Source organism: Miscanthus floridulus, unplaced genomic scaffold, assembly GCF_019320115.1.
Source record: "Miscanthus floridulus cultivar M001 unplaced genomic scaffold, ASM1932011v1 fs_166_4_5, whole genome shotgun sequence".
Classification (NCBI taxonomy): Eukaryota; Viridiplantae; Streptophyta; class Magnoliopsida; order Poales; family Poaceae; genus Miscanthus; species Miscanthus floridulus.
Genome location: NW_027096324.1, coordinates 1 through 25566, shown reverse-complemented (window position 1 = coordinate 25566; position 25566 = coordinate 1). Strand labels below are relative to the sequence as shown.

Sequence of the window (25566 nt, the reverse complement as noted above, 5' to 3'; positions counted from 1 at the left end):
GGTACACCAGGAGCACGACCATAATCAGAGTCCGTAGCCATGTACCAACACAAAACCACATTTGTAGTGAACAGCTTTGTTACTGAACTGAACATCTTCTCAGACAAAAGACCTCTGAACAATTGCATCGGTAGCGTTGTGGAATCACCCTACTTTTCTCTACTCTACCTGTTCTCTGCTCAATTCTCATCATTCAGTCACGAAATAAGAACAAAGAGCCCAACTTTCTGAACAAGTTTTTTTTTTTAAGACAGAACGAGAAGTTTAGATACTACGTACATTGTTTGAATGCTATACCACCATCGAAGGCAGCACTTTGCCTTGTGACGATCTACCGGTGACGGTTTTTTTAAACTTTACTATATTCTGTACCAAAAATTAAAGAGATGTTCAATCGGTCACCAAACAGCTCCATTATTTAAAAGGGAAACGTAAGACAACGAGAAATGCATCGTTAGTCATCTCACTGGCTTTGCTTCGCCATACTTCATCAGTTATCTACACTAGATCATCCCATTTACGTGCTGTTATTGCACCCAAGATCACTTCTCTTCCAGCGGCCAAACCCACACCTGCAGATGTGTTCAGGGATTGGGCCCTTGTCCCCAGCAACCCAAGGATGCTCTGCCGCAGTCTGCAGGGTGATACGTTCCCCAGGATCTGCAAATCAATCACACAAGAAAACAAAGAAGGATGTCCATTAGAGCACATCTGGCACCAAAACTCTGATATATCAAAATCATATGAGGATACGATTTACTTAAAAAGAAAGGGAACCTTTGCAGAGAAGCCTTTGGAGCAAATCAGCAAGTTGGGGGTTCATGTCATCAGGTATTTGCACAGGATCATTGGTTATCTATTCAGTGGCAACGACTAAAGTGAGTTTAATGCACTCACCTTAAAATCAAAAGGAAATGAAGGAAACATTTTTGCACCTTATCATAAGTTTCCTGCAATGTATCTCCAAGAAATGGATAGTGCCCAGAAATCATACAATATAAAGTTACACCGACTGCCCAAGTATCAGATGCCCTACCATGGTATGCTGAACCTGCACTGAGGTAAAGAGAAAAACTTCACCATATTTAGTGAGTCTATATCTGGTAGCCCAACAAACATTTGAGTACTTCTAAATTAATGAAGAATAATCTAGGCTGTTGCAATTCAGTTTATTTGCGATTCTGCGATCATGTCCAGGATATCTTGCTACCCAAAAATCACGGTTCTATAAATTTAGTGTTTGACAAATTTTATGCACAGCATTTTTCTTGATTGAAATATTAGTGAGTCTATAAATTTTAGTTGTACCTTGACAACACTCTGGAGCAGTGAAAACAGGAGTACCAGGAGATCTCCAAAGCATATCATCATCATCCTACATTGTAACTTTGTAAGTATCACCATATCATTTTTTAAGTAAAACACCAAGACAAAAAATTTCGATAATCCAGAGGAATTCGCCACAAAAGCAAACACATACTTCAAAAAGATCAAGTGGATTTACTTGTGTTTAAGGAATGAAACAATATAAAATAAAAGTGGTACTACTGAGCAACAAAAATACTTCCAAAAGAATGAGGAAGCATCTTGGCTGTCAACTCAAGTTATCTTTAAAATCCTCAAAAAGACAGAAAGGGAAGATTATCTTTAAAAGTGTAACTTTGAGAAACTTGGAACCTACAGAGCCAAGTTTCTTGATCAGAGTAAGAGCAATTAAGTGATAAAAATCATAATTTAGACAACTATTTTCAAGGATGAGTTCATTCAACTAAAAAAACATTTTTTCCTGACAAGAACAATAGAATTTCACTGAAATACACAAAGTTGCAGGATTATGGAAACACCTCAAAAACCTGGCTAACACTGAAATCTCCTATCTTCACATTGCCTGAGCTTGTAACCAAGAGATTGTCTGGTTTGATATCACCATGAATAACATTCTGTGTATGAAAATGACAATTTCAGTGTCACATTCAAGCTAGGAAACATGCAGGCATAGTGCAAACTGCATAACATAGAAAAACAACCAATCATGAGCACATGGTTACTGGCACTATGTAAATAAGTTAAAAAATGGGAGAAAAGAAACATTAGATGGGAGTCTGGGAACTGTGGGATTTACTTTTCTAGGCAAGCATGATCTATCATGCACAGCAGTGATGAATAAACTAAATAAGAATTTTAGCATTGTTGTGAATCGTCGTTCGCATTGGATCTACTGTGCAGGGGATCGGCCAGGTGGTGTAACTTCAATTAGGGTATTAGGGTATTACATTGAAATGAGAGAAAAGAAGAGTTGAGAGATATCAGCCAACGATTTCAGAGACTGGAGAGATTATTTCTTGCTTACTTTTATGGAGGATTTGGTCAGACCGGGTCCATCTCTATCTATCGTTATCTTTAACTTCCCAGCCCCTAGTAGAAACTAAAATGGACTCAATATAACAATACTTAACCTTCCTAATCATCTCCCTGAAGTCCTAAGCAAAACCAACCTCAACTGTGTTGCCATATACCACAGACATGGCATTCCCTCAACTATAATGCCTAAACTAATCTGTTGAATGAACCACATTGTTCACCATGTAATATCTAGAAGCATGTTGCTCCAGCCAGCACCCTCTGTAGCAGCTGCTGCTTGCTGTCACATACTGCTGCCAGGGTGCAAGCACACAAGAAGCAAATAAATAATCTGCTTGACAGATAGACTGATATTAATGCTTACAGCTTTATACAACAACAAAAAACCAAGTTTGATGCATACCACCATCTTAAATGTCAACTGTGCTTTGCCTAGTCCTTGAGTGAGGACATCATCATATTTTTAAATAAATCCAACGACTACCCAAAAACCAAACGAATAGCAGGCAATTGGCTGTGCTCAAACTTATGGAAGCTGAAATCTCAAGTTCAAGCCTACATATCCAGGACTTAAGTGTATTTATTTATGTCCAGTAGGCAGTGGCTTGCAGAAATCCATTGATCTTCCACAAATCACGAAATGACCATGCATTACAAAACCAAGCCAGTATTTTCCAATGCACTGAAATACTGATTACAAAGCTAAAACAAGATCGGCAAACTACAGTTCAGCCGCAAGCATGGGCTTCAGTTCACGGCCTTTACAAATACAAAAGGAAAAAGGAAGAGGGGGGCGTTTGTAGAAAAGGAAATACAAATGATTTTCCAAAAAAAATGGCACCCTAGAAAATTGTTTTCAACAAGATATACCTCAGACTTATCTACCATTGGTTTTCTAAATTGTAAAGTATAACATGGCACAGTATTCACCCAATATACAAGGTAACGGAAACAAATAAAAGACTTAAATCTTACATGAGAATGAAGATACTGAAGACCTGATATTATGTCTCGCACATAATTTCTTGCAGTAGCTTCCTCTAAACCATTATCACAAACAATTTTTCCTTCAACATACTCAAGAACTGGCAATACAAATGGAGAAATTGTAAATGACAACTGTGTAAAATATAGATAAAATTCAAAGAGTTAAATTCATAAAACACCAACTATTTGTGCCAAAGTGTCAAGGAACTACAACTTCTGGGACCAGTTTCACAAAATTGAAACCACTTGAGGCATCAGTTTCACAGGCCAACAATATTTTCCACAGGGCTCACATTTTAGCCGTGTAAGCTGTGTGGACCCACATGTTGATTTTTGTGGCTGACAAGTGGGCACAAGTAATTGCAGTTCCGCGAAACTAATCCAAGAAATTGTAGTTCCCTGATAGACACAAATAGCCAGGGGCGGAGCCAGCCCTGTTCAATGCTGTCACATGGACAGCAATGAATTTTTGTGATTTCCATTGTAATTTGAGGTTTACATATGAAGGTGACTCAGTATAGTAGAGGTGACATTAATGTATTTTTAGGCTAGATCCGCCCTAAATAGCTGTAGTTTTGTGAAACTAACTCAATTCAAAATGCCATGTTTAGCAATAAAATAAAATAAAAAACATAATAATGAAAGCATAATTACATACCCATGTAGAATTTATGTACGTTTGGGTCATCAATAACTTCAACAAGATTTACAATATTGGGATGATTTAACATTTTCATTATGGATACCTGTTTCCAATGTCCAATACAGAAAAAAGGGAGCAAGCAATTAGAAAGCGTACAAAACAAACAATGCAGTCAATTAAAATAATAAAGAGCATGGTACACTGCAGTGTGCTAACATAGGGCCAGTGACCATGCTTCTACATTTTGACAGGAAATTTCGACTGATTTCTAGCAATGGCTCAACCTCTTCCATTTCCATATTGGTCGTGGCTATCTATCTAACCTCTTGCAGTATCTCAAGACTAATAATGGATTTCGTGACTTAGAAACAGAAACAAAGTTACCATCCAGCATCTTCATGGTAGTTAGCGTGCTAGGAATTCGTCTGGCAAAAATCATATGGGCAGAACTAACAACGTTAGCAGGCGTATAATTTTCAAATAGACAAAAGATACATGAATTTTGTTCCACGCTCCAATGAATCAATTTCTCCTCAACGGTTAAATGGGTTTCTATTGCACAATGAGTGCAACGCTAATCAATAGCTGGGACAAAAAGATTCATGGTTAATCAGAAGGAAACCAATACTGCAAATATATGTTGTTCGTCACCATTAAATAAGCAAATGCATTCCTGATATGTGAGCAGGGTTGTTTCAGTTATGCTAAATGCCAAGAAGCAGGGTACCACCTAATTTGTTTTTCTTCAATCATAAAACAGTGGGTGCCCCACAACGAGATATCACACTGCAAATGAAACTCTGTTCCAATCGATCTATCTAAATAATTGGACACTAATTCTTTTATCATATTCAAATATTGGAAATGATCAATTAGCATTTCAAATGGTTAGCATGTGTATTGAGTTTGTGACAGATCCTAGACAGAAAACATTTTCAAAACATGCAGAACAACTTTGGAAGAGAACTAAGTTACACATGCATGACAAAAAAAAGGAAAGAAGGTATTACATGGACAAAGAAGTTGACAAAGTTACTCACCTCCCGAAGAACATCTGTCATGGCGGTTTCTGATCGTACAACATGCACTTTCAGCATGTAAGGCTTATTCAAGACCTGAAAGAGAAGGGCAACAGCTAAAACTCCATCAGTTAGACATCAGCACATGTACCGAGGACATGTACAACTGTTAAAATAACAGTGCCAAGCAAAGAAAACGAGACTATAGACTTGACAGATGGTTACAAATTCAGTCTTGAAGCAAGCAAATTAGCTAGCAGCCAAAAACGTGCATAGGGTACACATATTAGACAGAAACAAGTATAATTAGTAACTATCATTATTCAATAAGAATACACAACGTTGAAAGCCTGTTTACCATGGAAGGGTTCATTAAAAGAAATATATGTTATCGACACGAGAGAGTAGCAGAAAGCAATACCTTCACTGCATATAGCTTCCCATCTTTCACGTTTCTGTATAAAACCTTTGGAAGCAGCAAAATAAAAAAAATTTAGACATCTATCTGGAGAAATGAAATAATTATTAGCACATCCAATGTATCTTACCACTTTACCATAGCTCCCAGAACCAATCTTTCCCAAGTGAACATATTGATTGACCATCTTATTACAATTTTCATCCTAAACATGGCAAAAGGGAAAAGGTTATTGCAGTGTCCTATGTGAAAGTTAAATGCTCTCATATAACTTGCTACCCTTCATTTAACATCCAAAAGCCAATATTAGAAACTGGCAATAAACCCGGTGTTAGGATCCCTAGTCCTACGGGAGAGGGACCGTAGGTTGTATGCGTGAGAGGTTGGAGGGCGAGGTCGAAGTGCACGAGGAAGACGGCGCGGCGGCACCGTGGCTGCAGCGAGGGAGTGGCGGCTATGGTTGTAGCCCTAGAACCCTCGCGTAGCTACAGTAACACGTAAACAGTAGAGGCGGCTAGGGTTAGGAACTCCCGGCTCCCAGGGGAAGCCGGAAACAATAGATTGTTTCTGCTTGCCATCTCAATAATGTTTACAAGTATTTATATGTCTCTCAACTAAAATAGGAAATATTCTAATAATATGGCAATCAAGATGAATATGGGCTTTTAGGCTCCTAGCCACTGGCGGGCTTGCGGCGTGAATAGCCCACGCCGGTCATAACATCTCTCCCCGCCTGCTGAAACAGCTAGTCCTCGAGCTGGAAGTCTGGGTAGGAGACACGAAGATCGTCCAGCAGCTCCCACGTCGCCTCCTCTTCAGGAAGTCCTTGCCACTGCACCAGCACTCGCCAGACGCCACGGCGCAGCTGGGCACGCAGGGCCTTGGACGGTGCCGGAGTGCGCCGACCGTCCAGCACAGGGGGCAGCCGTCCAGGCACCACGGGCAGGTCCCCGCGGTCGCGGTGTCGCTTCAGAAGGCTGACATGAAACACGTCGTGGAGACGAGAGCCCTCCGGTAGCTCCAGCCGATACGCCACCTTGCCAATACGCTCGAGGACACGGAAAGGACCAGCATAGCGCGGCCCCAACTTGCCCTTGGCCTGTGGTGCCAGCGACTGGGTGGCGCGGTGAAGGAGGCGGAGCCACACCCAGTCACCAACCTGCAGCTCCAGATCGCGATGACCGGTGTCGTAGTACTTCCTGGCAAGATCCTGCGCCTGAAGAAGCCGTTGACGCACCTCAGCCAGGACCTCGTCCCGTGAGCGCAAGAGGCCGTCAACAGCGTCCGTCCGAGCCGTGCCAAGCGTGTAGGGCAGCAACGGCGGAGGCGGGCGGCCATAGACCACCTCGAACGGAGTGGCGCGCAGGGCGGTGTGAAACGAAGTATTATAGCAATACTCCGCCCACGCCAACCAATCCACCCAAGCTCGCGGCCGATCACCTGTGACACACCGAAGATACATAGCAATCACCTTGTTGACCACCTCCGACTGGCCATCCGTCTGGGGGTGGAACGTCGTACTCATACGGAGCTTGACACCTGCCATCGTGAAGAGATCCCGCCACACATGGCCGGTGAAGACAGGGTCCCGGTCGCTGACGATGGACGACGGAAACCCGTGCAGGCGAACAATCCCGTCGAAGAAGGCGCGGGCGACCGACGTGGCCGTGTAGGGGTGGCCGAGCGCGATGAAATGCGCGTACTTGGAGAAGCGGTCCACCACGGTCAGAATGACCGACTTGCCCGCGACCTTCGGCAGCCCCTCAATGAAGTCCATCGAGATGTCGGCCCAGACTTGGGTCGGCACGTCGAGAGGCTGCAGCAGCCCCGCCGGGCGCGTCGTCTCCGTCTTGTTACGCTGGCAGGTCGTGCAAGCACGCACCCAATCCTGCACCAGCATCCGGTCCCGCGGAATGTAGAAGTCGGCGCGGAGTCGATGGAGCGTCTTTTGGACGCCCTCATAGCCAGCCGAGTGCGCCAGGAGGAGCACTTGGTGGCGCAGGTCCCCATGGTTCGGCACGAAGACACGGGAGCCATGGAGCAGGAGCCCGTCGACGAGGCGCCACGGGGCCTCAAGCTCGCCGGCGCGGTGCCGAGCCAGCAGCTGCTGGCTGTCGTGCGTGGCCTCCTGCGCCCGCCTGATGTCGTCCAGGAGCGCAAAGGAAGGCCCAGATAGAGCCAGGGCGGCTGCAGCCGCACCCTCCTGGTCGGCCGGCGCCCCAGCCTCAGCATCTCGATGGGACAGTGCGTCCGCCACAGTATTTAGGTGGCCCGGGCGGTACTCCACAGAGAAATCGAAGCCAAAAAGTTTGCTGAGCCACTGGTGCTGCGGAACGGTGGACAAGCGCTGGTCAAGCAAAAATTTGAGGCTGTAGTGGTCGGTACGAACCAGGAAGTGGCGGCCCCACAAGTACGGCCGCCAGTGACGTACGGCCTGGACCAGGCCGATCAACTCCCGCTCGTACGCCGCCAATTTCAAGTGGCGGGCAGCAAATGGCCGACTGAAGTAGGCGATGGGTCCAGCGCCCTGGATAAGAACGGCACCAAACCCCGCACCCGACGCGTTGCAGTCAACCACGAAGGGCTTGGTGAAGTCCGGCATCTGAAGAACAGGACCTGTGGTCAAGGCACGTTTGAGTGCCTCAAATGCTGCCAATGCATCGTCGTCCCACACAAACGCGTCTCGTCGCAAGAGACGCGTGAGCGGAGCGGCGATGACGCCAAAGTCTCGGATGAACTTCCGGTAGTAGCCGGCGAGGCCCAGGAAGCCCCGCAGGCCGCGGGCAGAGGTCGGAGATGGCCACGCGGCCACGGCGGCGATCTTGTCGGCGTCCATGGCAACACCGCTCGCAGAGATCACGTGGCCCAGGTAGGCCACCGAGGACGCCCCAAAGGAGCACTTGGAGCGTTTCAAGTGGAGGTGATGCGCCCGCAACGCGTTGAGGACGATGGTGACATGCTGCAAGTGCTCGGCCCACGACGAACTGTAGATTAATATATCATCAAAAAATACGAGGACAAACCGCCGTAGGTAGGGCCGGAGGACGTCGTTCATCAGGGCTTGGAAGGTTGTCGGGGCGTTGGAGAGCCCAAACGGCATGACCAGGAACTCAAAGTGGTCGTGGTGAGTGCGGAAGGCCGTCTTGGCGATGTCGTCGGGGTGCATGCGCACCTGGTGGTACCCCGAACGAAGGTCGAGCTTGGTGAAGAAACGGGCCCCATGGAGCTCACCAAGAGCTCGTCCACCACAGGAATCGGAAATTTATCTTTGGAGGTCTTGGCGTTGAGGGCACGGTAATCAATGCAGAAGCGCCACGAGCTGTCCGCCTTCCGGACCAAAAGGACCGGCGCGGAGAACGGCGAGGTGCTGGGCCGGTTGATACTCTGGGCCAGCATGGCAGCACACTAGTGCTCGAGCTCGTCCTTCTGTAGCTGCGGGTAGCGGTAAGGACGCACCACAACCGACGCGGTCCCCGGCAGTAGGTGGATGCGGTGGTCGTATGGTCGCGCCGGAGGGAGCCCCGTGGGCTCGGCGAAGAGGTCGTCGTGCTGCAGGAGGAGGTGGTCCAGCAGCGGCAGCCGCGGGTCAGCCGAGGCCACGGCCAACGCCTGCTGTTGCGTGGGCGCCGTTGGCCCGGACACGCCCTGCCACGTGACGCGGCGCCCGTTCCGCCAGAACGACAGCGTGAGGGCCTCGCAGTCCCAGAGCATGGGCCCCAGTGTCCGTAGGAAGTCAAAGCCGATGATGAAGTCGAAGGCGCCCAAGTTGAGGCCGACGCACGTGATGGCGAAGTCTTCGTCCCCGATGCGGATAGGCACGTTGCGTGCAATCCCCTCGCACGCCAAGCGATCACCGTTGGCGACGGTGACACGTAGATGCTCGCCACCCGCGGGGGAGAGACTGAGGCGGCGCACAGCGGCTCCTTGGACGAAGTTGTGCGTGGAGCCGGTGTCGAGGAGGGCGAGAAAACGCTCGCCCTTGACGGTGACGGGCAGCAGCATGGCATTCGGCGGCCGGATACCTGCAACAGCGTGGAGGGAAACCACAAGCGAGTTCGTTGTGGCGTCCTGGGCGGCCGGCTCCTCCGGGTGGACGGCTGTGGGCCCGTCCTCAGCGGTTGCAACCTCCGACTTGTCGGCGATGTAGTCGGTAGTCTCGAGGTAGAAGAGCCGCTTGCACACATGGCCGCGCACATACAGCTCGTCACAATTGAAGCAAAGGCCTTGGCGGCGCCGTTCCACCTGTTCGGCCGGCGTGAGGCGACGTAAGAGCCGCGGCTGGCCGGGAGCGGCTGTGGCAGCCAGCTGGACCGGGGCAGAGGCAGTCGGTGTCGCCGCCGTGGTCCGTGGGCCACGGCCACCCCGCTGCTGCAGCTGCTGTAGGGAAGGGAGGAAAGCCGCCGTGCAACGCTCGTAGGCCCGCGCGTAATACATTGCCGTCTGCAGGTCAGGCGGATGGTGCATCTCCACATCGCACTTGATATGCTCGGGGAGACCGCCCACATACAGCTGGGCCTTCTAGCGGGCGTTGAATTCCCGTTCATGGCAGAGGACAGCGTTGTAGCGGTCCGAGTAATCCTGGACCGTGGAGGTGAAAGGCAGCCGGGCAAGCTCCGCCAAGCGCGTGCCCAGCGTTGGAGGGCCGAAGCGGAGTTGGCACAGCTCTCGGAACCGCTCCCACGCTGGCATGCCCTCATCCTGTTCGAGCGCATAGTACCAAGTCTAGGCAGCGCCACGGAGGTGGTAGGACGCCAGCCATGTGCGATCCGAGGCAAGGGTGCGCTAGCCGCGGAAGAATTGCTCGCATTGGTTGAGCCAATTGAGCGGATCCACGGCGCCATCGTAGGATGCGAACTCCAGTTTGTAGAACTTCGGTGGAGCGTGGGCGCCGCCGTGCGCGCCGCCGGGCGTGCCGTCGTTGTGGTGGCTGCTGGCCCCAGCCGCAGAAGGGCCAGGAGCGCCGCCGTAGAACAGAGTCCCATCGGTACCGCCGTAGAAAGTCCCGGAGATTGGAGCCGAGGGCACGAGGGAGGTGGACAGTGCCGATGGCGTGGGCGAGGTGGCCGTCGTGTAGACCGGCCCCGGCGCCGTTCCTGTCATCGCCCATGTCGGGATGGGAGACGGAGAAGTCGGCCACCGCAGCATGTGCAGGGGCACCCTCGTCCCGCTATGGAGCACGCCGGAGGGGTAGCTGATCGGCGGCGACATCGTTGGTGCGGGAGGTGGAGGCGGCGGTTGGGACGTAGGAGGTGGAGGCGGCGGAACGAGGCTCGCCAGGGACTGCTGCATGGCACCATGTTGCGGCTGAGCACGTCCATGTTGCGGCCGAACTGGTCGACCACACCGGCCAAGGACGCCAGGGTGAGCGCGCTGCCGGAGGACTCCGAGATCTCGGAGGACGCGGCGGGAAGCGGCACGGTGGACACCGGCGTTGAAGACCCGCCGGAGGTCTGCGGAGGCGTGGACATCGTACCAAGGTTCCCTGATACCAAGCTGTTAGGATCCCTAGTCCTACGGGAGAGGGACCGTAGGTTGTATGTGTGAGAGGTTGGAGGGCGAGGTCGAAGTGCACGAGGAAGACGGCGCAGCGGCGCCGTGGCTGCAGCGAGGGAGTGGCGGCTACGGCTGTAGCCCTAGAACCCTCGCGTAGCTACAGTAACGCGTAAACAGTAGAGGCGGCTAGGGTTAGGAACTCCCGGCTCCCAGGGGAAGCCGGAAACAATAGATTGTTTCTGCTTGCCATCTCAATAATGTTTACAAATATTTATATGTCTCTCAACTAAAATAGGAAATATTCTAATAAATATTCTAATAATATGGCAATCAAGATGAATATGGGCTTTTAGGCTCCTAGCCACTAGCGGGCTTGCGGCGTGAATAGCCCACGCCGGTCATAACACCCGGTCAAGCTCTTGGATCCTAGCCAGAACAGTGAAACCCATGCTAAATTTAGTATTGGAATTACTTTCAAATGTCTCACATTTATCTTTAAGAGACCATATGTAAATTGTAGTAAGATTTTGCTGGGCAAGTAAAATAGGCTATTCCTATCATGCCATTGGAAGGATGGATTAAAATTATTTATTGTTTTAAAAAAGACCGATTAATTGTTATCATTGAAAAAATGGAAAGAAGATGCATCAGTCATAACTCATAACCCATAATTGGTGTTTAGCTTGCTTCCCTGGCATGAGAGGTCCCATGTTCAGAATCTCAAACCTTGGTGTGAAGGGTAGATTAAAAAAGATATCATTCCAGAAGGAAAGAAATTGATACGAGGCATATCTGGTACAGGTATTAGGCCTTTTGGTTTCTTCATGGAATGGAAGGCGTCATGTTGGAACGTCAGAAAAGGTGTGAAAAGTTTGATTCATGCATGGCTTAGGAACGACAAAATGTACAGTTCTCAGTTTTGGAGCAAAAATGCATGTCCAGTCTATTTTTTTATAAGTACTGACAAGCATGAATAATAAGGATTACAGAAGGCAACTCATTTTTTCCGAAAGGGTACTGTGTGATCCTCAGCGGAAATAACTTCCAATAAGTTGCTCCTTTGATGAAAAGGTAACCTTAAGCAAGGCCAAATGGTAAGAACATAAAAATTAATGGGTGGTGTTGGTTGCCTGAGATGAATGGGAAACCAACTTCTTCCGTGCATCCAGGAAACTCAAGCGCTCGGCTCCTTATGGTGTAGGCTAGCTTACAAGAAAATGGTGGGCAAGGCTAGATAAAGCCTCAATAGACAGATCTTCAAATATGGAAAGATAGTTGAACAAAAAAAATATTAAGAAAATGGTACCTCAGAGCGAAATACTTTATTAGCCTCTTTAACTGGGACCTCTCTACATGCAAAGCCACTTTGGGCTCCTGATTGTATGATATCTTCAGAACTCTTCATTGGAGGTCCAGTGTCACTTTCATCAAGGTAGCCATTATCATCTCTATCGTAGAAGCTTTTATCAGGGTCGTCTCCAGTGGCGGACCCAGGAAATATTTCAGGGGGGGCTGAACAACACTGCTGTTTGATCTTAAGTCTCAGCCCCCCTACACTATAGAACTTTGCCTAAAAATTCATAGGGCTCCACAGGGGGTTCCACTGCTCCGAGATGGGTAGGGGGGCTTGAGTCCCCCCGCCCCACCGCTGTGTCCGCCCCTGGTCAGTCTCCATCGAGGAAGCTTGTATCAAGATTATTCCCATTGTAAAAGCTTAAATCAGGATCATCTCCAGTATAGAAGCTTCCAACAGGATCTTCAGCTGATTGATCTTCCAGCAAATCTTGAGATGACATGCCATCGGCATCTGGAGGCTGTCCTGCAGGCACACTGGGCTTCCTTAAAAAGCTAAAGCAGCCACAGCAGCCTATGTTGGTTAGATCTGACATTCAGAACGTCTAGGCACCAGAAACCCTAGAACAAGAAAAAAAAAGTAACAACGTTAGAAAAAAAACATCATCAGGATAAGGAAGTCATGGGCTTGTCTGCTGCATTCCTTTACGGTTACTGCAACACCACCAGACTGCAACAGATTCTAGAAATGAATAGACCACTGCAGAAGATTCAAAACTACATTTTGACAACAGACATACAGAAACTCGAATCACCAAATGGCATCCAATAGTTAGGTTTAAATTCGATCCTGTCAAAATACACATGTCGGTCGAAGATTCTATCCCCCACACAGATTAACACCAACTGGAAGAGCCCAAACACAGTAAGCATCACTACGCACCATATATGTACATTCTGCCGCTCAAATTCTGTATAAGCAATAGCAATACCAGCTACAGCAAACCGGCAAGCATCTCAGCAAAGACCGTCTCGATTACAAGAGTCCCAGGCGATTCTGCTGCAGCAAAATTGTCGAAATTGCACACATGGTCACATCAGCCCCCTCTGTCGCGACCAACGCCCGCCCTACTACTACCCAATCCCGCACCCACTGAGCTCGAGGGAGCGATAAATACGGGAGGGGACGGAGGCAGATCGGACGAACCTCGGCGTTACCGGAATGCGGAGGCGGGCCGGCGAAGGAGACTCGCGTCGCGTCTGCTCTGCCGGGGTCGGTTTTCTCCGAATGATTTTTTTTTTTACATGGTACTTCTGTATTTAGTAGTACCATCATCAAAACGACTTTAATCCATCATTACGGCAAAGCAAATGGCTCACTGACAACCAGGGCGCACACTCTCCAACGGCTCAGATCGTCATACCCCAGCATCGAACGGTGATGACCCCTCTCACCACCTCACCCCACCTCGAGGCTCATCAGATCCCCTGCGCCGAGATCTAAAACACCTCCCTCTCCCGTCGTCCATTGCATTCTCCTCCCTCTCTCTCTCGCGCGAGTCCCGACTCGCCCCTCCAGATCCATCACCTCCTCCTCTTCTCCTCCAGATCCACCACCTCCTCCTCTACGTTCCTCTCCGCAGCTACAGCTAGGGGGGAGCTCGGCTTAGCCACCGACGTGGCCGGGCACTCCGGGCCGGGAGGATGCTGACCAAGTTCGAGACGAAGAGCAACCGGGTGAAGGGCCTGAGTTTCCACCCGCGTCGGCCATGGATCCTGGCGAGTCTCCACAGCGGGGTGATCCAGATGTGGGACTACCGCATGGGCACCCTCCTCGACCGCTTCGACGAGCACGACGGGCCGGTTCGCGGCGTCCACTTCCACGCCACCCAGCCGCTTTTCGTCTCCGGAGGTAATTTGCTAGATCCTTCCTCGTCTCGCCCGTCTGGTGCGCGCTTCGCATGTTTAGCTCATTTCTCTCGCGCGGATTGGTGGTGTTCCCGCGAGTTACGTGGATGTTTGATTGTTCTGCGATTCGTTGATTGTGCAATCTGGGCGATTGGACTAGACTGGTTTACAAGTTCGTTGATGAGATCGCGTTTGGTGGGAAGTGCGGTGGTTAAGGATATATATAATAGTTTGGTACAATGGGTTGGTCGAACTCGGATCTGGTGCATGCTTCATCTGTGCTTACAATGATCTGTATGGTAAATAATTCATTAGTGCTTGATTTTTCCTGTGGCTGTAGTCAGTGGATTCTATAATCTTTGAAACATGAGGTAGAATACCTTCGTCACAAATCACAAAGGTATTCTCATTCTCATTAGTGCGCACCAAGACAAAAACCACTGCTGTAATCGTGCTATCAATCATTGAATTCAGACTACTGAAACTAAGACATCCTTCGGTGCATTATCATTGTTACTTGTAAAACTTATTAATCTTCTAAGATTCTGGTTACTGTGATACGATGCAGGTGATGATTATAAGATTAAGGTCTGGAATTACAAGACACACCGCTGCCTCTTCACACTTCATGGTCACCTTGACTACATTCGCACTGTGCAATTCCATCATGAGTACCCATGGATTGTAAGTGCTAGTGACGATCAGACAATCCGGATCTGGAACTGGCAGTCACGCACCTGTGTGGCTGTGCTGACTGGGCATAACCACTACGTCATGTGTGCATCTTTCCATCCCAAAGAAGACCTGGTTGTATCTGCATCACTTGATCAGACTGTGCGTGTCTGGGATATCGGAGCTCTGAGGAAGAAGACAGTGTCACCTGCTGATGACATCCTCCGTCTCACCCAGATGAACACAGATCTTTTTGGAGGTGTTGATGCTGTAGTGAAATATGTCCTGGAAGGCCATGACCGTGGGGTCAACTGGGCCTCATTTCATCCCACTTTGCCACTCATTGTTTCTGGGGCAGATGACCGGCAGGTGAAGCTATGGAGAATGAATGGTAATAGTCTTATTGCTCACTTTGCAATTTGCATGTCTTGTTTGTAATTTTTGTGTAGCAAAATGATAACTATTCAAGTATATATGATTTGATGTTTCCACATGATAGAATTACCTAATAATATGCTTTTAATCGTGGATATTTTTTTCTTTCTTTGTTTCTTTCTTTCTCTAATCTTTCCTTCACAGAACTTCATACCATTAGTAACTTGTTACTTTTGATTTATATTTAAAATATTACATGTAAAATGGCTCTTGGAGGTTAAGTTTAGCACACAATTTAGCTGCTCAATTAGTACCTAGCATATGTGAAAAAGAGTATACATTCTACAAGGAAATGGTTGAAATGCAATAATTTATATTTATTCTTTATGGACAGATACCAAGGCTTGGGAAGTTGATACTTTAAGGGGCCACATGAATAATGTGTCTTGTGTGATGTTCCATGCGAAGCAAGACATCATTGTTTCTAACTCAGAAGACAAAAGCATTCGCATTTGGGATGCCACAAAGAGAACTGGTATTCAGACATTTAGACGGGAGCACGACCGTTTCTGGATTCTTGCTGCTCACCCTGAAATGAACCTTCTTGCTGCTGGTCATGACAGTGGCATGATTGTGTTCAAATTAGAAAGGGAACGCCCGGCCTTCTGTGTTAGTGGTGACACTGTTTTCTATGTGAAGGATCGGTTTCTCCGGTTCTTTGAATACTCTAGCCAGAAGGAAGTTCAAGTGGCTCCAATAAGAAGACCTGGATCAGTCAGCTTGAACCAGTCACCCAGGACGCTGTCCTACAGCCCAACTGAGAATGCTGTCTTGATTTGCTCTGATGCTGATGGGGGTTCATATGAACTCTACATTGTTCCCAAGGATTCTGCTGGCAGGTCTGATTACTTGCAAGAGGCAAAGAAAGGAGCTGGTGGTTCTGCTGTTTTTGTAGCACGCAACAGGTTTGCAGTCCTTGAGAAGAGTAGCAATCAAGTTTTGGTGAAGAATCTTAAGAATGAAATTGTGAAGAAAAGCCCCCTTCCCATTGCGACTGATGCAATATATTATGCTGGGACAGGTAACCTGCTGTGCAAAGCTGAAGACAGGGTGACCATCTTTGATCTTCAGCAAAGGTTAGTTCTTGGTGAGCTCCAGACTCCTGCTGTCAAATATGTTGTTTGGTCCAGTGACATGGAATCTGTTGCACTGCTGAGCAAGCATGCAGTGGTTATAGCTAGCAAGAAGCTTGTCCACAGGTGCACACTGCATGAAACCATCCGTGTGAAAAGTGGTGCCTGGGATGAGAATGGTGTGTTCATTTACACTACACTGAACCATATGAAGTACTGTCTTCCCAATGGAGACAGTGGGATCATAAAAACCCTTGATGTTCCTATTTACATAACGAGGGTTGTTGGGAACAACATTTTCTGCTTAGATCGTGATGGAAAGAACAAGCTGATTGCAGTTGATGCATCGGAGTACATTTTCAAGCTCGCCCTACTCAGGAAACGCTATGATCATGTTATGAGTATGATTAAGAACTCCCAGCTGTGTGGGCAGGCTGTGATTTCTTATTTACAACAGAAAGGTTTCCCAGAAGTTGCTCTACACTTTGTGAAGGATGAGAAGACCAGATTTAACCTAGCTCTTGAGAGTGGTAACATTCAAATTGCAGTTGCTTCTGCAAAGGAGATTGATGACAAGGATCACTGGTACAAGTTGGGAATTGAGGCCCTGAGGCAGGGAAATGTTGGTATAGTAGAATATGCTTACCAACGAACAAAGAATTTTGAGAGGCTTGCTTTTCTGTATCTTATTACTGGTTACTTGGACAAGGTCGGCTTCATGTGCAAAATTGCTGGACAGAACAACAATTTGATGGGACAGTTTCACAATGCATTGTATCTTGGGGATGCCAAGAAGCGTGTTGAGATCTTGGAGAATGCTGGGCAGCTACCTCTTGCTTATGTTACCGCTGTCACTCATGGGCTCACAGAAATTGCTGAGAGGCTTGCTACTGAATTAGGCGAGAATGTTCCTTCTCTGCCTGAAGGAAAATCCCACTCACTACTGATCCCTCCTGCACCTCTCACAGCGTGTGGTGATTGGCCATTGCTGAGGGTAATGCGTGGTATTTTCGAAGGTGGACTGGATGCTACTGGAAGGGCAGATCTTGAGGAAGATGATGAAGCTGCTGGTGCTGATTGGGGAGATGAAGACTTGGATATTGTTGATGCAAGTGAAGTGGTGGCCAATGGTGGTGATGGTTTTGATGTAGAAGAGGGTGAGACAAATGAGGAGGATGGTGAGGAAGGTGGCTGGGACCTGGAAGATCTGGAACTTCCACCTGAAACTGAGACTCCAAAAGCTGTTGGCAGTGCTCGCTCTGCTTTATTTGTCGCTCCTACACCAGGTATTCCTGTCAGCCAGATTTGGACTCAGAGATCTTCTCTGGCTGGGGAGCAAGCGGCTGCAGGGAACTTTGACACAGCAATGAGGTTGCTTAGCCGCCAGTTGGGTATCAAGAACTTTGTTCCACTGAAGCCCTTGTTTCTTGATCTGCACATGGGCAGTCATGCGTATCTGCGTGCGCTTGCCGCCGCTCCTGTTATATCAGTTGCAGTAGAGAAAGGTTGGAATGAGTCTGCAAGTCCTAACGTGAGGGGCCCTCCTGCGCTTGTTTTCAGCTTCTCACAAATGGAAGATAGACTCAAGGCTGCCTACAAAGCTACAACTGAGGGCAAGTTCCCTGAAGCACTGAGACAGTTCCTTAGCATCCTGCATACCATTCCAGTTATTGTGGTGGATTCACGGAGAGAAGTTGATGAGGTAAAGGAATTAATTGAGATAGTGAGGGAGTATGTTCTTGGTCTGAGGATGGAACTCAAGAGAAAGGAATTGAGGGATGATGTGACCCGTCAACAGGAGTTGGCTGCTTACTTCACAAACTGCAAGCTTCAGAGAGTTCATATGAGGCTTGTGCTCGCTAGCGCTATGGCTCTTTGCTTCAAGCAGAAAAACTATGCAACTGCATCACACTTTGCAAGGATGCTTCTTGAGAACAGCCCTCAGGAGGCCCAAGCAAAGAAGGCTCGACAGGTGCAGCAAGCTTGCCAGGACAAGAACGATTCTCACCAACTGAACTATGACTTCAGAAATCCATTCGTTGTTTGTGGCGCCACATATGTTCCTATCTATCGTGGCCAAAAGGATGTTTCCTGCCCATACTGTGGATCCCGATTTGTTCCGTCCATCGAAGGGCAGCTTTGTACCATATGTGAGCTTGCCGCGGTTGGGGCAGATGCTTCAGGCCTCCTCTGCTCTCCTACACAGTCAAGATAAGCAATGGTAGTTAGAGGTCCCCTATATTCTTTTAGTGTCAAGTTCCAAGACTTTATCATATATTTTACCAGGGAGTTTACTGATTGTAAGGAATAAGTATTATACATGTTTTTATCGAGTTTTTTCTTGTGTTTTGTTACCATAATTTTTGTTTGCCTAGAGGCTGCTGTCATCACCTGCCGTATGGTTTAGACTTTTGATCGACTTTGGAAGCTATGCTGGAAAATGATGTATGAGATGTTTCTTTCACTCTTTAAAATTCTTTTTGGGATGTCTCGGTTGATGATTTCTGCGGCTGATAAGTTGGCTGAAGCTGTTTTATCGTGAGAGAAAAACACTATATCATGGCTGATAAGTTGAAGCGAACAGGGCTAACGTGCTTTCTCATGTGCTCGGTAGGCGGGCTAATGTGCTTTATGTCAAAATACCTCGAGCCTGAAAGAGTTTACCTACTAGAGTGCAAATCTCTTATCTCTTCAGATTATCAGATGGATTTGTTTGGCGGCCTGTTTTAGTCCATCAGATACAACCGGCATCAGGTAAACACGTCGTGGGGATATTACCTTCCATTTCTTCACTCGACGACGTTCACTGCTCTATGGAAAACTGAATCATACATCTGTTTTCCACATGATCATTGATCGTGCTTCCAAAGATGGGTAAGGCAGCAACACCTAACATTCCAAAGAATGGGCAAGTTCGGGCGTTTCTCCACGATATATCTTCACAAGGATTGCAATCAACTTTATCTTAATCCTTGAGCAAATCCAGCTTAAGTTTGTGACCTGAACTATTTCAACATATAAAAGCATAGTTTCAAGTTACTTTTAACTTTTAATCCAACAATGATTTGATACTTTGATTGCATGACTCATCATGCTTAATTAGTCCCTCGGATCAACACAAATACTTGTTTCTTCACCTTGGCTATGTACCTCGAAGTCGTTTTCTTGTCATGTCTTGCTTGTGCCAACAATAAGCCTTCTTATTTTGATCAATACGAAATCTGTTGTCAATATTTTTTATTTAATTGTCAAGCTATATATGTGAAACCAACTCGTATGCAACTAATTATGTATATTTTCTCTTTTGAGTGTCTTTATTAAGAAACCCAGACTTTAATTTATATAGAAAAAAAGAAAAGTAAAAATGGCGCCATTTTGATAAATGGGGGTGTTAAATAAACTGTTTAATAATGAGGGAAAATTTGGATTTTAAAGAAAATTAGGAACGCATGCAAAAATTAATAAGATCTCGAAATTTGAAACACAGTGAAGACTAGTTTTGGCAACAACCGTTTTTCGGCCGCGTCGCCTGCATGCAGACAGATTGCGCTCTCACGCCACTTCGTACTTGAAATCTATAGCGCGGGTTCGGAGCGCCGGAGCAGAGAGGAGAGGGGACCGCAATGTCGTTGAGCGGGAGATTCGATCCAGCAGTCCTCTCCGGCGCCGTCACCGCCACCGCCATCGCAACCGCAGAGTCCAGGAGCGTGATAGGGGTGGAGACCCCAGGCCTGCAGAGCGCTCTCTGCTGGCGCAGTTCCGGCTCAATCTTCTCCGATGGCGCCGATCCCAAGAGAGGCGTTTTGCATAGGATGGAGCTCCGGACCAAGGAAGCCGCTTATGACTTCGCCGCGATCAGAGACCACCTCACCGCATGTGTTGAGATTTTAGAGGAGGCGAAGGAAGAAATCGGCTTGTTCTATCGGATGCCGCCGCCGGAGATTGTCAGCCACCGAGGTATGCCCTGGCCTCTCTCTCACATGCACCTACTTTGTCAATTTCGTATTTTGATCTTTCAGTTAATTGAATTGAATCCCCGTAATGTTTTGCCAATCCAAGATCTTTTTGAGACAATATGGGGATGGGAACGTTTTTTTCCTGTCTACAACCTGAGGTGCCTTGAAGAATACTACCGAAGAAATGCCAGAGCGACCTTGGCTCAACCGCAACCTATGTTATCCCTTTTTTCTCTAGTCTACCTGGTAACTCCATTTCCTCCTAGCTACTAGCTTAATTTTCCAGGTTTCCATGTTAGGTTAGGGTTGTATTTCCTGATTGCTTCGCCAAGAATTATCAGCAATTTTAAACTGTTCCGTTGTCTGCTTTGCTTTCCAAGGGTCGCGAGAAGCAGGTTGCCAGTTCTACGCAGTCTAATGCCACCAGTGGGCAACAGCATGCTGATTCTGCTGATGTCAATGACAACTTGGCTACTATTCTCGTCCATTTGGTAACTCCACCGCCTGCCAATTACTAGCTTAATATGCAGCCTTTGAGGCTAGGTTACAGTGAATTGATCTATATTTTGCTTACTTTCCAAGTGTTGCGAAAAGGAGAAAGAAATGGTATCTGAATGGAAGGAGCAGGGGTTAGATGATGCCTCTCCTGAGATCAGGCTGAGCACCGCGATTCAGAAGCAAGTCATAAATCTTGTGCTGCCAAAAAAGAAGCGTATCATACCTCCTGTTATTGTACGTGTAGAAGAAACAGCTTCGCATCAGTTTAGATTCTATGCACTTTATTTATCTGTTTACTCCACTTGCAGCTAGATTGCATCAATTGTATCATGAAGGAAGCTGACTTGAGCCTTGTGTCGATGAGGAAGGGGATAAGGAAGGGGTCGCTTGCTGATGACTGTGATGGAAACTTGAGCCATAACATTCGTTATGAGGTGTTTTGTCTCATTAAAAAGTATTGGCGTGCACATCCGTCCTCTGCTTCTGTTGCTACATGTGCTGTCCTGTTTGTAAGTGTTGGTGCCAGACCAGAAAAGGGCCAGTTTAGTTCCACCCCATTTTGCAAAATTTTTCAAGATTCCCCGTCACATCGAATCTTTAGACGCATGCATGAAGTATTAAATATAAATAAAAAATAAAACTAATTACACAGTTTAGACGAAATCCACGAGACGAATCTTTTAAGCCTAATTAGACTATGATTGGATACTATTTGCCAAATAACAACGAAAATGCTACAGTATCACTTTGCCAAAAATTTTGGCATCCAAACAAGCCCAGGTTTCATTTGTTGTATACGAGTATTTTAACTGTTTGATGGGTAACTTGCCTGCAAAAATTGCAAACAATAATTTGAAGGGAACCACAAAGGAAGCTGTCTCTTGTTTGGAGAGCATACCTTGACTACAAGCATCCGCTCGCTGGCCTTAGGTATGTTGTCTGATGATATGGATGCATATGTGCTTAAGACAGCTACAACTGAGGGCTTTTGCTATTGGGACTACGTTGATCCAGATGCAATAGACATGCCTGCCTGGTATGATGTATATATTCTGATTGGTATATTTCATGATATGTGAGAGGAAAAATTTATAATGTTGTGAGGAGTGAGAAGCATATCAGTATTATTTCCTCTATGTTCTCTCTAGGTGTGGAAGTGCTAAAGTGCACGTCATTGGCTCTGATGAGTTAAGCAAGGAAAAGCATTCAACCAAAAACAAGGTACAGCAATAAACTAGCACAAGTTGGCAGTTTGTTCTTATATTCTGAATCTTTTTTTGCTGACCTGAACTGTTTGCTAGCTGGAAGAGGATGTGATTGTCTACAACATAACCAGAGGCTCTCATGCGTTAAGTAGGGAAATGCATTCAACCAAAAACATGGTATAGCAATGACTCCACAAATTAACAGTTTTTGCTTACCTTCTGAATTTTTTTTCTGACTTGAGCCGTTTGCTAGCAGGAAGAGGATGTGATAGTCTGCGACATACGTGGAGGGAGGGTTGTATCGACTTAAAAGGTTAGTAGAAATTATATGGCTATAATGAAAGTCAGAAAGGCTTTCATGCATGTATAATTCAGAAACTTGGGGGAAGATCTGTTGTTCCTGTGTGTTAATGCAATGAGAGTAGGTGGTGGCAGGTTAAAATTAGTGAGCACACGGAGATGCTAATACCCATCTTTGCAGTTTTTTCGTTCATGATGCAATTACTTTGTTCTTTTAACTTATCCACTGGTATTAATAGATCATCAAACACTTTCAAGTTTGCAATCTCAGGTTGGAAAATGTTGTTGGTTATTATGGTATGATTTTATCCTAACAGATTTGAGTAGCACCCTGCTCTTAAAATTAACTTTTGTGTTTTTTTTTAATGTCCATGCAAGGTACTAAGAAACATTTCCTGTTCCGTTTTATATGCACTCTGAGTTTGACAGACGCTGTTGGTTATGGTATAATTTTGTCCTAACAGATTTGAGCAGCACCCTGCTCTTGCACTTGTTTTGCTGTTCGTCTGAGGTGCTAAAAATTCTATTAATTCAGTACTTAGTAATTTTACCTCCAATCTTTCAAGAAGTTGCCAGATTAACAATAATTAACATAGCACTTCTCGGCTATGTATCTCGGATGCTTCACTAACCCAGCCGGCCAGCCGTCCCCATATCAGATACTTCAATATTATGATACTTTCTCTGTATTACCACAATGTTTTTCAAGTTGAATATCGTTGTAGCTTCTTGGCTCCTTGCCATGGACAGTAAAAAGGCTTTTTTTTGTCAAATTTTGTTGTCCTTTTTTTTCACATGTTGTAATACACCATTCCTAGTTCAATGATTAGACAAAGGAGCCAAGCACTGCATAACCTACATATATTATGCTACTTTTCTCTCTGTAATGTTTTTTTGGTGGGTTATTACTGTTTCAATCTCAATATTGCTCTTCTATTTTTCCTGTGTTTTTTTCAGCCTGATGACACATCTTAGTTGTAGTCCATCCACTGTCAGCATGGACAATGATGTGCTGAACAGAAGGAGAAACTTTTACGAGGAAAGGCAAGAAAGATGATAGCTATTGTAACCCAGTTAAAAAAAATGGCCTGCATTTCCTCCCTGATGCTTCTGAAAACAAGATATGAAAGACTGCAGTTATGCTCTGTCCATCTGTTTGAATTCATCATTAGTCCGTTCATATGTCTGCAGACGCTGTGCTATTCTGAAGTTCATGGAATTCATAATTAGTCCGGGGTTCATGTGTGCAGATGCTGTACATTTTCTTTTCTGTGTAGGGTATATTTTTATTTTCAAAGGTATTCTCTCGGTCTAAAAAGACTACAATTTTTGTTTTTCGAGAAACCAAACAATTTAAGTTTGATCGAATCCATACACAAAATACACTAACTTCTTCTCAAAATAAGTGCACATCTTGTTTTCCGATAAGTCAACTAATTTGAAGTTTAACTAGTTTTATAAAAAAAAGTATCAATATTTGTATATATCTAAATAGGTTTATTATGAAAATATATATATAGCATGGTCAATCTAATAATGTTTATTTGGTATGATCAATATTAATACTTGTTATATATGACTTGCTATTGTCTGAAATCATCTTAAAATTCAGACACCTGAAATATAGGAGAAATATTGTTATGTTGGGTTATTTATTTATGTTTATTATGCGCTTCCCTTTCTCTTGTTTTTTTTTTCAGAAGCTATACAATACACGTGTGTTTTAGAAAAAAAAAACACATGGATTTTTAGTCATCGGATCGTTGCCTCGGTTTGTCTGCGTCCGTCAGATCTGCCAAACCGTGGTCGTGTCAGGTATGCGCGTGGATGGGCGGCCTCCCAGGTATGCGCGTGGTCATGTCAGGTGAGGCCCGGAGGGAGAGAGAGGGCGCGAAAGCGAATCGCGCCCAGCCAGGGCCCCACGACACGACGACCCATGACGAACGGGCAAGCAATGGAACCAACCACCCTGTAATTTGTCCTTTCATAGAAAAAGAATTATTTTCTATGATATGTGATTTGTGATCTAGAAGAAGGCTAGAGGTAGAAGAAGAATGTAGACTGTTGGATTCTAATCTTATAGTGCAAAAAAATCAATTGTTGAAATTATATAAAATACATGATTATGCAGTAGACGGATTTTTTTTTACAACTCCTTTCTCTCGTAAACTACGGGCCGACATGGCATACAACTCCGCAACCCGTGGCCACGCTCGCATCCGCACCGCCGGCCCGTGGTCCTGCTCGTGCGGACACCGCCACCCAGCCACACCCGCGCGTCTGCGCCTTGGCGAACTCGGACGGTTGCGGTCATCTCCGCCGCGCCCCCGGCCCCTTGGCTCCGCCGCCGCCGCCGCCCGGTTGCAGTTCCGTCTTCGGTCCGCCGGGCCCCCGGCCGTGGCTCCGCTCGCCCCAGGCCGGCCATCTCCCTTCTTGCCGTCAACGGAAAGGGAGAAGGCGGCGTCCTTTGCCTCCTCCTCTCACTCCTGTAGCGCGGAGTCAATAAGAACTTGTGCCGCCGGTGAGGTGTGGCAGTCCCGCGGAGGACTCGGGGCGCCCGGCCATGCGCACCCCGCCCGCTGCCGGCGGCTTCAACTCGCCGTGGACGATCGCCATCCGCGCGGCGGCAGACCAAGGCCGGCCCCGCCGTGCCATCGCTCTGTAGCTCGCGTCCCTATGCTCGTCCCGCCGCCCCTGCCCCTTCGCCCTCGCTGCCGTCCTCAAGTCTGTGCCCCGCCTCCCCGAGCACGCCGCTCTCCCCGCGGCGGCCTCCCTCCACGCGCACCTCCTCCGCCTCGGCCTCCTCTCCCACCCCTACCCGCACGCCGCGCTCTCTCACCTCTACTCTCGCCTGCTGCCCCCGCACCACGACCACGCCCGCGGCCTGCTCGATGACGCGCCCGCGGCGCTGCACCGCCACTCCCGCCTCGTCTCGTCCAACTCGCTCCTCGCTTCCCTTGTACGCGCGGGCGATATCACCGCCGCGCGCGCCATGTTCGAGGCAATGCCCGCGCGGGATGTTGTGTCGTGGAACTCCATGGTCGCCGGACTCGCCAAGGCCGGCCACCTCGACGAGGCCATCGAACTGTTCGACCGAATGCCCGAGACAAACGCTGCGTCCTGGAACGCCCTCGTGTCCGGGTTCATGACACAAGGCCACGTGGCCCAAGCGCAGGAGCTGTTTGAGCGGATGCCCATCAGGAACAATGTTTCCTGGATCACGATGATCTCAGGGTATGCCAAGGCCGGCGACGTCCAAGCTGCTGCTAACCTGTTTGATAGGATGGATAATAAGGACCTTTATG

General features: G+C 47.2%; 4 protein-coding genes and 1 pseudogene across 4 annotated transcripts; 4 read left to right on the top strand and 1 right to left on the bottom strand.

The window, feature by feature from the left end:
- Positions 1-250: 250 nt before the first annotated feature.
- On the bottom strand, positions 251-13514 carry LOC136530637 (serine/threonine-protein kinase GRIK1-like). Its single transcript, XM_066523361.1, has 13 exons — positions 13422-13514; positions 12596-12835; positions 12228-12402; positions 5559-5633; positions 5432-5476; positions 5032-5106; positions 4007-4094; positions 3337-3446; positions 1845-1940; positions 1309-1375; positions 936-1051; positions 778-856; positions 251-660 (listed from the first exon to the last, which is right to left on the bottom strand). The coding sequence occupies exons 2-13, from the start codon at positions 12808-12810 to the stop codon at positions 518-520; spliced, it is 1284 nt and encodes a 427-aa protein (XP_066379458.1). The 5' UTR covers positions 12811-12835; positions 13422-13514; the 3' UTR covers positions 251-517.
- Positions 13515-13730: 216 nt separating this feature from the next.
- On the top strand, positions 13731-18788 carry LOC136530635 (coatomer subunit alpha-3). The gene is made up of 3 exons (XM_066523358.1): positions 13731-14126; positions 14691-15185; positions 15564-18788. Exons 1-3 carry the CDS (start codon positions 13919-13921, stop codon positions 18515-18517), a joined length of 3657 nt encoding a protein of 1218 aa, XP_066379455.1. The 5' UTR covers positions 13731-13918; the 3' UTR covers positions 18518-18788.
- Positions 18789-19921: 1133 nt separating this feature from the next.
- On the top strand, positions 19922-21303 carry LOC136530636 (uncharacterized). The gene is made up of 6 exons (XM_066523359.1): positions 19922-20259; positions 20362-20504; positions 20639-20749; positions 20841-20990; positions 21065-21190; positions 21283-21303. Exons 1-6 carry the CDS (start codon positions 19926-19928, stop codon positions 21301-21303), a joined length of 885 nt encoding a protein of 294 aa, XP_066379456.1. The 5' UTR covers positions 19922-19925.
- A 346-nt stretch (positions 21304-21649) lies between these two features.
- On the top strand, positions 21650-23397 carry LOC136530634 (uncharacterized). The gene is made up of 5 exons (XM_066523357.1): positions 21650-21792; positions 21905-21977; positions 22058-22138; positions 22218-22274; positions 23219-23397. Exons 1-4 carry the CDS (start codon positions 21689-21691, stop codon positions 22269-22271), a joined length of 312 nt encoding a protein of 103 aa, XP_066379454.1. The 5' UTR covers positions 21650-21688; the 3' UTR covers positions 22272-22274; positions 23219-23397.
- Positions 23398-24455: 1058 nt separating this feature from the next.
- LOC136530638 (pentatricopeptide repeat-containing protein At4g22760-like) lies at positions 24456-25559 on the top strand (annotated as a pseudogene).
- The last annotated feature ends 7 nt before the right edge of the window (positions 25560-25566 follow it).